The 13,978-nt window shown below is 42.2% G+C and overlaps 1 protein-coding gene across 1 annotated transcript; it reads left to right on the forward strand.

Annotated features, from left to right (window-relative positions):
- The first annotated feature begins 9,167 nt into the window (after positions 1-9,167).
- On the forward strand, positions 9,168-13,458 carry nqo1 (NAD(P)H dehydrogenase, quinone 1). Its single transcript, XM_015953245.3, has 6 exons — positions 9,168-9,297; positions 10,351-10,518; positions 10,719-10,849; positions 11,631-11,744; positions 11,880-11,981; positions 12,892-13,458. Exons 1-6 carry the CDS (start codon positions 9,294-9,296, stop codon positions 13,210-13,212), a joined length of 840 nt encoding a protein of 279 aa, XP_015808731.1. The 5' UTR covers positions 9,168-9,293; the 3' UTR covers positions 13,213-13,458.
- The last annotated feature ends 520 nt before the right edge of the window (positions 13,459-13,978 follow it).

Consider the following 13,978-nt stretch of genomic DNA (forward strand, 5'->3'; position numbering starts at 1 on the left):
GGATAAAGTTGCTCAGTCACCTCTCCATCTCTGATTTCCTGTCGGGCTTAGAATCCAACATGGACCAACACCAGAAGATCCCTGAGGACTATCTGGTCCAAGCTTTGGCCTCCAGACTCTGGAGGTCTGTGGACTTGGTCTCTTAAAAAAAATAAAAAATAAAAAATAACTTAAAAACAATTATCTCATTTGACTGGGTTTAGTTTAGTTCTTTTTTCACTATTGTTGTTAGGTTTATTTTTTTGTTTGTTTGTTATAGAGCACTGTGATACTGACTTCACTTTACTTTACTTTATTTTGCTTTCTTTGATTTTATTTTACTTTCCTTTCCAAGACTTAACTTAGCTTAGCTTAACTTAACTTAACTTAACTCAACTTTACTTTACTTTAGTTTATTTGATTTTATTTTACTTTCCTTTCCAAGACTTAACTTTACTTTACTTTCCTTTACTTCCCTTTTACTGTTAAGATAATTATACGTGTTTTCTTTTATCATGCTTTATGCTTTTATTACATTTAAAGATTTTACCATTCATGCTGAACGGTTGCTGTATTGCTTGAAGTCTCATGAGGAGACTTTAAGAATGCTGAGCCTTGGTCCTGACCTAATGCGGCTCAAGGACATCTGCTGACTTGGACAACTGCTGACTCGTGCAACAATCTGTTGCACATCGTGTGATTAGACACCGATTAGAAAAACTGAATGCTCTTTGTGTGAAACTTGTAACAATTACTAAAAACTGAGAGCTGTGATTTCCCCCATCCTTCAGTGTCAGCTCTCAGGCATGTACCTAGGGACCCGCCCAGCTTGTAATAAAAGGACACGCTCGGATTTCAAAGGCAGAGTGGTTTTGGAGGATCTGCCGGTACAGTGGAGACTGTGCTGGTCGGACCTTAATTCCATTCTCCTCGAGCATAAAACAGAATTCTGACTTTTGTGTCTCTTTTCCTCTATTGTTTATGACGTCTTAAACCTGACATTTACAAAGCCCCTTTCACAACCTCATCGGACACCCATGGTGCTGTACACAAAGTCAGAAACACGATATTTATCTTAACAGCTCAGAATTTACCAAAATAGGTGTTGGGTTATTTTAGCAGCACAGGTTACCTAGAGTGAATCACAAGCACAGGTGAAAGATGAAACTTTCATTTGTCTCTGCAGAGGGAGAAATGCGAAGACTGAAAATATATGTATAAGCTCATATATGCTTTTTCTACATTATGGAATCCTGTTCATAATAATCAGTGCTTTTCTGCACAAGCTCTAAACAGCTGCGTACCTCAAAAAAGGGAGTGAGACATTCCATCTCCTCTCCACCTTATCTCAGTACCAGCGTGTTCCTGCTATCAAGGATGTTCCAGGATGTTCCTGATTATTTTAGAATTACATATCTCTGTGATGTATTAGTTCCTGCCTAACAAGGCAATTAGCTCCTGCTTATCAAGGCAAACGACGTGCAAATGCAGGTGCAGATGTAATACGTATGATCACATTCCTTGTTTTCCTAATAAATATAGCTGTGTTAGGGTCTTAGGGTCTCTAATGACCTTCTGACTCACAGTGATGCAGGGGACTGTTCTGTTCTGGTCCTGCTGGACCTGACTGCAGCCTTTGACACTGTTGACCATCACCTGCTACTGGAGAGGCTGAGGGACTGGGTAGGCCTATCAGGATCTGCTCTGGAGTGTTTCTCCTCTTATCTCTCTGAGTGCTCCTTTTCTGTGGCCGTCTCCAAGTTTAGGTCCTCCACCACCTCTCTTACCCATGGTGTCCCACAAGGTTCTGTGCTGGGGCCTCTGCTCTTCCTCCTCTATCTGCTTCCTCTTCAGTACATCCTGAGCTCCTTCAAAGGAATCTCCTACCATCTTTATGCAGATGACATCCAACTGTGCATCTCCTTTAAGCCCCATGAGAGGTCTAAGCTGCAGCTGCTACACACCTGCTTAGACTCTATCAAAACCTGGATGGATGGGAGCTTTCTACAGCTGAATGAAGATAAGACTGAGATCCTCATCTGTGCCCCAGACAAGCTGGTTCCCAAAGTCAGAGACTCTCTTGGTCAGCTTGCTTCTCACACCAAACCTTCTGTCAGGAATATTGGCGTGACCTTTGACCCAGCTCTCACCCTGGATTCTCATGTAAGTTCTCTTGTTCGCTCTTCCTTCTTCCATCTCAGGAACATTGCTAAGCTGAGTCCCATTCTGTCTCACTCTGAACTTGAGACAGTTCTCCACACCTTCATCTCCTCACGCTTAGACTACTGTAACTCTCTTTTCACGTGTCTGAGCAGAACCTCCCTGAACCGTCTACAGGTGGTTCAGAACGCCTGTGCTCGGCTTCTGACCAAGTCCTCCAAACACACCCACATCACCCCGCTTCTCCTCCAGCTTCACTGGCTGCCAGTCAACTTCAGTGTTCATTTCAAGATCCTGGTTCTGGTCTATAGGGCCTTACATGGACAAACATGATCTTCTTAGTCCCTACACCCCCAGCAGGTCCCTGAGGTCCAGTGATCAAAGCCTACTGGTTGTGCAGCACACCAGGCTAAAGACCAAAGGTGACAGATCATTTGCTGCTGTGGCCCCCAGACTCTGGACCTCTCTCCCCCTGAGCCTGAGATCAGTGGACTCAGTGGTCTCCTTTAAAAAGCAGCTGAAGACTCACTTGTTCAAGCTGGCTTTTGTATGACCTTCTTCACCTCTCTCTCTTTATTCTGCTCTCCCCACCTATTCCACCTTCCTCAGGATCCACTGATTTCCCTCTTTCCTGTTCACTCTCTTTCTTTCTTAACATTTTTTTAATCACAGTTGCCTATCTTTGCTCATTTTAAATATATTTTTAAACATTTTCTAAATGCTTTTTTATATTTTAACATTTTTTTTTGTTTTTGTGAAGCGCCTCGTGATTTTTATCTTGAGAGGTGCTATAGAAATGATACTTTCTTCTTCTTCTTCTTCTTCTTCTTCTTCTTTGTTTAACACCAGATGGCGCTACATAACAGCTCATTTCTCATTCCTTCTCAATTCATGTAGTGTAAATCATTGTAGTTAAGAACATAAAACCCAGAATTTCGGTGCTGCTGTCAGTCGTGGTTTTTGGATCTGTTGAACTTGACTTTTCTGAGAGCTGCTGATGACCGTTCAAACGTTCTGAGATGTAAATGTAAAGACGTGAAAGAGGAAAAATGAAAGATGGCAAAACGAGCTGTCTGTGGTAAACAAGACTTTATTTAGTTTTAACATTTATTAAAGAGCCGATGAGAGAAACTGAGATGTTCTGATGAAGGTTTGGGACGAGCAGTGGAAAAATTTTAAACCTATAAGTCTTCACATTTTATTATTCATATTTATTTAGTGACCTGGTTATAGCAGCTACACCTCTGCTCACATTACAATAAATAAATAAAACTAAAAGAAAATATCTCAGTAATGCATTCATTTAAAACAAATATTTTATCAAATAAATGAAAATGTTTTAGCCTTTTTCAGACTAACAGGGTCGGTCTACATGAGGAGTTTCATCCAGATCCCTGGTTAGCTTCATAAAAACGTTCATCTGTCACCCAAATCTGTTTGAGTTCTAAAACATTTATACGTTTTTACTGTTCAGAGAGTTTTATATTTGAGGGATTCTCACTTTTTTTTTGCAGGATTCAAAAACTCAACAACAAGAAAGGAGACCTGTGGAAGTGGATCCTGGACCAACCAGGATTTTATTCCTATCCGTGTCTCAGAGGAGTCGCTTCCCGAGTCTGGGTTGTCTGATCCAAAACTCTTTCATTAAAACTGGACGGATTTGAGGTTTATCATTGAAATAGCACTAAGTCATTAAATCAGAACAAACATTAAACAAACTGCAGCTTATTTATGTTTATTCATTTAGCAGACGCTCTTATCCAAAGCGACTTACACTTTATAACCTATAGGGCATGTTGTGATCTGTGGGGGAAACCGGAGTACCCGGAGGAAACCCACGCATGCATGGGGAGAACACGCAACTCCACGCAGAAAGGCCGCAGCCGAGTTTCGAACCTGCAACCTTCGTGCTGCAAGGCAACAGTGCTAACCACTGCGCCACCATGCAGCCCTATAAACTATGTTGACATCTAGAATCGAACCCGGGTCTTCAGCACGAGAGTCCAACGTCTTACTAGGTGAGCTAAAGCGCCAGTTATTTCTGCTAATCGAAGAATTCTTCACAGAAATAAAATAAACACTTAAAACCTGACTTCACAGACGCCTGACTGAGTTCAGTTAAAGAGGAAAAAGTGCTTCTACGTATTGAGATTTGGACTACATGAGAACAAAGTCCAGTGTTTGAGCTTAAAGCTGGTAAAGTAGGTAGTGATGGCACTGGTTTCACATCAAACTCCTGTGATTTAACCAAAACATCTGGGATGGTTTCCCATCATCTATTTGGTCCTGATGTAAAAATAAAACCTGTTTCTGATTCATAAATAAACTCACATTTAATGTTAATGACTTAAAAAGACTCAAAGCCGTTAACATTATTTCTGACTGGATCAAAGCTCAGTGAACAAACTCAAACCTCACACTGGTTCACAGCTTTTATCTTTAGCTGTGTTTCATATCCAGGATTCAGAAATCACTCAACTATAATAATAATAATGATAGAATAATTATTCATGTTTAATTTATCATGCTTTATGCTTTTATTACATTTAAAGATTGTTTTCATTTATCATGTTTTATGCTTAATGCTTTTACCATTTGATGCTTAAACAGTTGCTGTGTTGTAAAGTCCCCTCATGAGACTTTAAGGGTGTTAAAATCTGACCTAATGTGACCCAAAGATGACCCGAGGAGATCTGCTGATCAGTCATTTGCTGACTCGTGCAACTGTTTGCTACTCATCGTGTGATTAGACACTGAAAGTTAGTGTAATAATGAATGCTCTTTGTGTGAAACTTGTAACAATTAAAGACTGAGAGCTGTGTTTTCCCCCTCCCTTCAGAATCAGCGCTCAGGCATGTAACTAGGGAAGCTCCCAGCTTGTAATAAATAGAGATGCTCGGATTCCAAAAGGCCAGAATGGTTTGGAGGAACCGTCAGCTCAGTGGAGACTGAGTTGGTGCGGCCTCATTCCATTCTCCTAGAGCTTAAAACATAATTCTGACTTTTGTGTCTCTTTCCCTGTGCTGTGTTGTTATATGGTGTCTCAGGTGCTTAAACCTGACAAATAACAAAGCTCTGATCGACAGACAAATAAACAAAAGTCACTATAAATCACAACATAATACTAGGGATGTCCCGATCCGATCACATGATCGGAAATCGGCCCGATCACGTGGTTTCAGACTCGATCGGGACTCGGGCTTTACTTCCCGATCCAAGCCCCGATCCGGAGTCAGATACTGGGTTCAAATTACAGGAGAGCAACTTGGTTCTCCTTAAAGGTTGTCAGGCTCCACTGATGCCCTTAACTTACACACCCAGAAGGAGCACAAAAGAGATCCAGTTTCTACCTGTATTATATTATTTATATGGACTCAGAGTAGCGGGGATTCTTTCGGGCAGAGATGCAGAGAGCGGCAGGCAGACCGCTGATTATTCATGAACTCCACGGCCACAGTAACATTTTCTAAGTTTCTAAGTGGCGTCACCAAAAAATGTGTAATTAATACACAGTCGTTCATGTCCGTTCATTTTCTCTCTGGTAAGTTCTGTCTGTATTTGAGCTTGACGTGTGGACGCGTTCGCGCTGTCTCCGCTTCAGCGCTCGTCACTGGCGCAGCCGGGCAGCGCAGCGCACTCTCCGCTTTTTTTACGGTCGATAGATCGATTTGATCTGCTAGTTAAAAAGTTACTTGTGAGGTGAAAAAGAAGGAAGCAGGCAGGAGTTTTTCTGGAGGACTGGGAGATGCAGGAAGATCAGAGACAGACAGGACAGGAAGACAGGAAAATAAAAACCAAGAAAACAAAACAAAGTTCGTAAAAAATAAAATGTAGGCTAGGTAGATTTATCCAGTGGAGGATTTAGCAATTTAGGGGCCCAAGGCAAACACAGACATGGGGCCCCCTTACACAAAACTTTTGACAATCTTATCTTTCACTGAATTTGCGAAACTCCACTTTCTTCTGACATGAGTAATTTTCACTTTTTTATTTGTCCTCCTCTTTTTTCCTGTCTCTCTCTCCCTTTGAGTGCCTTCAATATTTGCTCTGCTTTCTTCTTCCTGTCAGTGCTCCTGTGCTTTTGCCTTTCTTTTTTTCTTCTATTTACTACTTTGGTTTGTTTTCCTCTCTGTAAACATTTTCCATTGTCTTTCATTTTCTGCTTCCTTTTGATGTTTACATTGTAAAACGATGTAACTTTCGGAAGTGAAGATAAAAGCTTTTTTCAAGCAAGCTGCTTCTTCTCTTACTGGAGCCAATAGGATAACTCCATTTCATGCTTAATGTTTTGACTATCGCTTCAAGTTTGTTACGAATGCTCCCGCCTCTCTTCTTCTTCCTCTGCTTTCTCTTCTTCTTATTTGTGGTCTTATGGCACTTGGCAAACAACAATTTGGTGCATTACTGCCACCAACTGGATTGGAGGGGAATGACCACCAATCACTTCCTGTTTGTGCATCGGCGTTTTTTAAAGGAATAGTCCAATGTGGCATTAACAGAGGGGTGCCAGCAGTCAGGGCTAGGGGGGCCCCCAACATTAAGGGGGCCCCAGGCGGCCGCCGATTGGGGAATCTATGGTCCTTTTATTATGAGACCTGACCACTGTGTGCGACATTGTGGACCACAATGATTTCTGAAGCAGCGGGTTTGAGATCATTGAATCAGCTCCATTTTTGGTTCTTTTTTAAAACCAGCAAGGTAAATAGAAACCTTTTCTGTGTTTAAAAAAGAACCAAAAATGGAATTAGAAGTACACCGCGAGAATGTACCAAATATATTGAATCAGCTCTCCGGTGGGTTAGGTCCTACCTGTTTGAGAGGATGCTCTGTATGAGGATGGGTGATTTTAAGGTTGACCTCTCCTGGGTAGTACCAAAGGGTCAATTCTCAGCCCTCCCCTGTCTCTCCCGTTGTTGCAATAGTATGCCTTAGTACACCCTGCCATTCAGGGGACTAACATGTAAAATAAAACCACGATGAACAATTTCATAAATAACATTATTCCAAAGCATTCGATGTTTATTTGAGATTGTAATAATTTTAATGAATAGTTTATTGTTTTGATCTTTTATGTGTTTATGAATTTGTGTCACTCTTGACCCTCTGTGCAGGTATGACATGAATGCAGGAAACTGTCACATTCTCTGTGTCTATAAGCTCCGCCCCTTTTACCATCTTGTTGTGAATCAGATCTAAAAAGTTACATTGAATTGTTAAAATTAAATGTGGTTTTAATCAAATATTTAATTAGCATGTAAACTCAGACCGCTGTAAACCATATCTACCAAAATAAAAGCAGGATGACAAGATCTACTATCTAAGGTCTAAAGGTGAGATTGTATGGATCTATTAAATTGAAGATCATTTATTTCAGTTCCTTATTGGTTCTCTTAAAGTCCATCTTCTTCCTCTGGAGCCGGAGGCAACTGCTGAGCTTCCTCCAGCCTGGAGATACAGACCTCCACTTCAGGTTCTGCAGCTCCATCATTTCCTGCAGCTTGTTATCAGCAGGTCAGACTTTAGTTCAGTTTTCTTATAAATGATTATATTAGATTTCCACGGCTGAGGACAGAAGGATCAGAAGAATAGAGAAGCATCTCAAACCCCAGCAGGTGGCACTAGAGTCCAGAGTTCCTGCAAGTCACTTTGGTCAGAACAACACCTGTGTCAGCTCTAGTCTGTATAGTCCACCCCATGAGTCAGGTGACACTATACTCCCATGGTTGCCACGGTGATCATTAAATGCTGTCAAAACACCTAATCAGAATGTGTCTGGATCATTCTGCAGTGACTAAAAGATCAAATTAGATTTAAAAAAAAACCTCACCATCTTCACCTGAGCAGGTGTGTAAACTGCCCAGGGTCATGTGATCAACTCATCAATCAACAGCAGCTTGAAAGCAAACCAAACAAAACGTTTCCATGATGTGAAATCTGACCCTGAATTTGCTGGTTATCAGAACTCTGAACAGCAGATCAGGTGATAAAGGTGCTCAGGTAGCATTACTGAGTGTCATGGCGCGAAGGAGTCGTGTGTCTCCGTGTCTGAAGAGACAGACTTGTGCCGAGTTGGATTTGGAGCATCTAAAGTTTCAGTCAGAGAACTCATTACCTGCTCACTTTAGGAATGTGACTACCCTTCACCTATTTCAGGCTAATCTCAAAACTCATCTCTTCAAAATTGCTTAGTCACTGTTACAAGTGTTTTAAAGGGAGTTTTCCTCTCCACTATCGCTAAATGCTTAGTATGAGGATTGCTGTAAAGTCACTGACACTAGTCAGTGACTCGATGCAATTTGCTGGGTTCCTTTTATAAGGAACTTTTTTCTGATTGGCTTAATGACCTGACCTGTATTGGAATGTTTACTATGTGAAGGGCCTTGAAATGACTCTTGTCGTGATTTGGCGCTTTATAAATAAACTTGAATTGAAATAGAATTTATCTGATGTTTTATTTGGGTTTTAAATTTTCTAGTCATTGAATGTTTTAATTTCTTATTTATTTTTTAAACTAATTGTAGTGTCCTTGTTTTTTTAAAGGCACTCCAAATAAAATGTATAATTATTTTTTTTTATTATTATTATTGTTATTATTATTATTATTATTAGAGCACCTTTTGTCCTTCAGGACCCTCTTGTCTGGCTCCAGGACAGTCGAGGACCCCTAGCACCAACTCCTACCCGCATTTATGCATCAACAGTGATTTTACAGAGCTGACTCTCCGATAAAGATTAAATTATACTACTGGGTGTGAGATTGGGATTTTAAAAATGTATTTTTTACATAAACAGTTTTGGTAACCTCACAGCTTCTGCACAGACATTCTTGTGTGGACCCCCTTGGGGGTCATAGACCCCAGATGGGAACCCCTGCTTTAGAGAATGTGGTTCCAGGATCAAAACCTGTTTGGTTCTGGGAATAAAATGACTCCAGAATTTAGAACCAGCTCCTCTCTGGATTGTGTCTCTGCTCACGTCTCCTCCTGTTGAGCAGAACCGGTTCTGCAGCCTCTCAGACCTGTTTTTTTATTCCTTTGTTACATAACCATGAGGTTCTCACTTTCCGGCTACAGCAGCACTCTCACGCTAGCTGCTGGGTCTATAAGAGCCACAGGAAACACGTCCAGACTGCAGACGGAGTCTACTGAATCATCATGGGTAAGATTCTCATCTTCTGCTGCAGATCAGCTGAACTTTTCCATGTTTCTGGAGGAGAAACCCGGTTTCTGAGTCTCTGAATAAAGTTCTGGGCGGGTTTCTACAGAAACAATGACCTGATCGTTCCTGGAATGCAGGCTGTGCTCATTTGAAGAACATCAAATGAATGGAATTATTAATGATTGTTCTCATCTGAAAAAGTTTCAACAAACTTTCATTTTAGATATCAGGTTTTTTGTCTGCTTCAAAGGTGTTAAAGTAGAATTTCTCTAGTTTATTTTTGTTTATGTTCATTTATGACTAGAACACATAAATAAACAAGAACGTTTAGTTTGTGGGTTTTAGTTATTTATGCGTTTAGCATTTTTATGTGTTTTAGTTTTTTTGTTTGTGTGTCATTTGACCTTTTTGGTTCTGTTAGGTCAAGGTCAAGTTTAGTTGTGAAGCACATTTAAAGACAGCTGAGCTGACCAAAGGGCTTCGCCGGCCCGGAAATTATTAGTTTCAAACTAAGAAAGAATAAAATGAGACAATAAAAGCATGAAACAGTAACATTGATCACACTGATACACCAGGTACATGTAGCCAATAAATTATAATTTTAGTGTGGCAGTGGGAGCGTCCTGTCACAGTGTCCCGATTGATCATGCGCCCTGGCCGCGTAGCCAAGGGGATGTCCCTCTGGCTGGCTGGTAAACACACATGACTCTCACCTCGGAGTCTGGGGATCTAATCCCGCCGGGTCCCTCGTTACTCCACCTTGCCACATTAGGTTTAACTAAATGCTTCTTCAAATGGTCCTTTTATTCTAAAGTGTGTTGGGTCCGCTACGGAAAAGATGTCCCCACAAGTTTTCGGGTTGGTTCTTGGGACCTCCAGAAGAAACAGGGCTAAACCACAAACTTCTGGCTGGAGGATGGGGCACCAGAAGCTCAGAGGGGGCAAGGCCTTTAACGGATTTAAAAACAAACAAGATTTTAAACTTGACAGAATAGGTACTGGTCATATTCTGGTCTTGGTTCTGAAAACAAACTTCCTGTTTGTCGTTCCCAGATCGGAAAACAGCTCTCATCGTGTTCGCTCACCAGAATCCAGCCTCCTTCAACGCGGCGGTCCGGGATGCCGCGGTCCAGGAGCTGGAGGCTCAGGGATTTAAGGTCGTGGTGTCTGACCTCTACGCCATGAAGTTTAGGGCTAGTGCCACTAAGGATGACATCATCGGTGAGCCGCTCCTTTTCCTCCTGTCATTCATGTTTTCTTTATCGTCTCTTTGGTTTTTTTTTTTTTTTTTGGTTAGGTTGATTGATCATATTTAAGCTTTTTTTTTTACCATAAATTATGTTAAACCTGTGTGTGTGTGTGTGTGTGTGTGTGTGTGTGTGTGTGTGTGTGTGTGTGTGTGTGTGTGTGTGTGTGTGCAGGCGACCTGAAGAATCCAGACAAGTTTCAGTACGGAGAGGAGACGATGCTCGCCTGGAAGGACGGCCGTCTCAGTGAGGACATCAGACAGGAGCAGGATAAAGTCAAACAGGCAGATCTTATCATCTTCCAGGTCAGAGGTCACAAATCAGTCTCAGTTTAATGGTAATGATCCATGAAGAAGCCTCATAACTTCCTGTTAAGATTTTTGTCTGTTTTCACGCTGAGGCTTTAAAAAAAACCATCAGAACCTTTAGTCCGATCAGGACCAGTGAGCTGTGACTCTTGGGAGCAGTTTGTTGTATGATGGAGATGACATTCATTGATATCTATGATAGACACCCCCACAGACAGGTGAACCAGGTCAGGAAGCCCCGCCCCCTCTGGAGATTTATAGCTCAGAGTCTAAACGCGTCACAGGAAGTTGGATGTTCCATGATCAGACTGCTGTTCTGATGTCTTTGATCACTGGAGGATGTTTGGAGATTTTTACACAGATTGGAGAGACGCAGGTGGCTGGTTACCATGGAGACCCCGATAAGACACGCACTGTTTTTCTAAAGCACTTTTAGTTTTCACCCAGCAGCTGTTTGTCTGCTGTTTCGTTTTAGTCTGACTTCCTGTCAGGGAGGGGGGGCAACACAAGTGGCCGGTTGCCACAGTGTCCCTGATGAGCGAGTGGCTGCAGCTCTAACATTTTAGTTTATCTCGGTTTTCTTTACTCTTCAAACATAAGATGATTGTTTCAGCTCTGATTTTTATAAAGTTGCTGTTTGGAATTAAAAAATGGTTTTCCTGAGACTGTTTATAAATGATTGATTAGTTTTGTTTTTAGTTATCACATACACACACACACACGCACACACAAAACAAAAGGCCTCTCTGAGCTGGTGCTTTGTGTGTGCCTGCGGTAGTTTCCTATGTACTGGTTCAGCGTTCCGGCCATCCTGAAGGGCTGGATCGACCGAGTGCTCACCCAAGGGTTCGCCTTCTCGCTCCAGAACATGTACAGCAACGGGATTTTCAGGGTGAGATCCTGATCACATTCACACAAACCACCCGATCAGTCACAAACAGCAATAGAACTTTTTTATTTGATGAATTACCGTGTGTGTGTGTGTGTGTGTGTGTGTGTGTGTGCGTGTGCGTGTGTGTGTGTTTAGGGTAAAAAGGCCATGCTGTCCTTCACTACTGGAAGTACACAGTCGATGTGTAGTCCTGACGGCATCAACGGGGACATTAACGTGGTCCTGTGGCCTCTCCAGGTGAGAAGGGTTCTGACTGCACCATGGGTGGTCTGCAGTCTGGTCTGAACCTCAGATCTTTGTCCTTAACTCTCTTCTCATAAACCTACCTATCACCAACATCAGTGTTGGAGTTATCTCATCTGTAGCAGCCGCCTCAGCAGCAGGCCCCGGCCAACTTCTCCACTGCAAACTTCTGTAGCTCCTCCAGAGGAACTGTTTGGTGTTCCCTGCCTGGACATAACTTGAAGGGGGGGGGGGGGGGGGGGGGGGGGGGGGGACATGTCCCCCCCACTTTTTCCAAAGTCAAGTTTTGACCCCTGCACTTTTTACCATCCAAAAACAATATTACGCTATAGTAAATTGACACTGGTTGAGCTCTAGGACCAAGCAGAAAACAACTGTTTGTGTTGAAGCCTGTTTCCCATTAAAGCATACTGTAAATACCCCCCCCCCCCCCCCCCACACACACACACACACACACACACACTTCTAAAGTGAAAATTACGTCCATAGTTCCCTGGCCAGCGTGGAGATACGATCTCTCCTGGGTGTCCTGGGTCATTGTTTGGCCTCCTGCTAGTAGGACATGCATGAATCATCTCCCCTGGAAGCATCCAGGATGATTCCTGAACTTTCTGAGCTAGCTCTGGTTTTACTCCAAGTCCCTTCTGGATTCCCAAGCTCCTCCACCTGTCTCACTCCTGCATTTGCAGTCTTGTTCTCTCAGTCATCACCCGAGACTCATGACCATATGTGAGGTTTGGAACAAAGATCGACTCTCTAATCACTAGGACCGGCTGACTAATGACGTTACTGAGCTGCAGAACTGAATCACCACCAACAGCCATCTGTGGGCTCAGGTCAGGTTCTGGTGGGTCACAAACCAAATCAGGTTCTGAAAAACATCTGTCTGTCTGTCTGTTTTCAGAATGGAACTCTGAACTTCTGTGGATTTCAGGTTCTGGCACCTCAGATCTTCTGGGGTCCAGGTCATTGTCCTCCAGACGTACGTGCCAAGCTGCTGGAAGGATGGCGAGCACGTCTGAAAGGACTGCTGGAGGAAAACCCTTTGACCTTTCCTCCCTGCGAGTTCTTTGACCTGTCTTTTATGGCGGGATTCAAGCTTAAGCAAGAGGTGAGGGAAGAGCAAGCATGTCAACCATTTGGCATCAGCACAGGGCATCATCTTGGAAAGCCTTTGCCACCTGACAACCAGACTAAAGCTCCGCCCACAGGAAGCAAGAAGTAAAACCTCCTCACCCCCATCGTCTACACTCAATGTTCATTATATTAGTACAGAAAGTGAAATTAGATGTTTAACATTTTTTACTTAAATCACTCTAAAGATTACTTTAACTATCAGAACCAGAACCTCGTTGAACCTTGTAATAGCCTACTGCCTTTGTGTATTTACCTGTTTTTCTCTAAGTCTATTCTCTTGGTGTTAATGAGTGAATTTCACCACTGTGGGATCAATAAAGTCTATTCTATCCTATTTTCTCACTTGCAGACACAGCAATAACACATACCAAAGACAACATTCACACTTTGTCTCTATTTGAAAGCACAAAATATAAAATAAGAAGAATTTAGTTTATTAAAATCGAATCATTTATTGTCTAATGTCATCATATCATCACCAACTAAATAGCAATCAGTTTTATTCTAAGTGATTTTATAACAATCTGACAGTATAAAGAAATAAATCTGGCTCTCACCACCTGTTGATCCTCCACCAGGGGGCAGTAGACATGCATGGGCCTGAATATGGCAGGTTTCTGATGGAGGTACTCATCTTCATGCTCCATCTGGTCGCTTTAAGTCAGAAGGGGTTGAATGTGGATCTGTGACGATGACCTAGAAGGAGGTTAATATCTAAAATCCAGGATAGATTGACTTCTGGAAATCTAAAATGCAGCTTGTAACCATCAATTATTTTAAAGTAAAGCTTCCTTGTAATGGCGTCGTCCTGATTACCATGTTGTGAATGTTGGAGCTCTTTTACGGGTGTGGTT

Source organism: Nothobranchius furzeri, chromosome 9, assembly GCF_043380555.1.
Source record: "Nothobranchius furzeri strain GRZ-AD chromosome 9, NfurGRZ-RIMD1, whole genome shotgun sequence".
In the NCBI taxonomy this organism is placed as follows: Eukaryota; Metazoa; Chordata; class Actinopteri; order Cyprinodontiformes; family Nothobranchiidae; genus Nothobranchius; species Nothobranchius furzeri.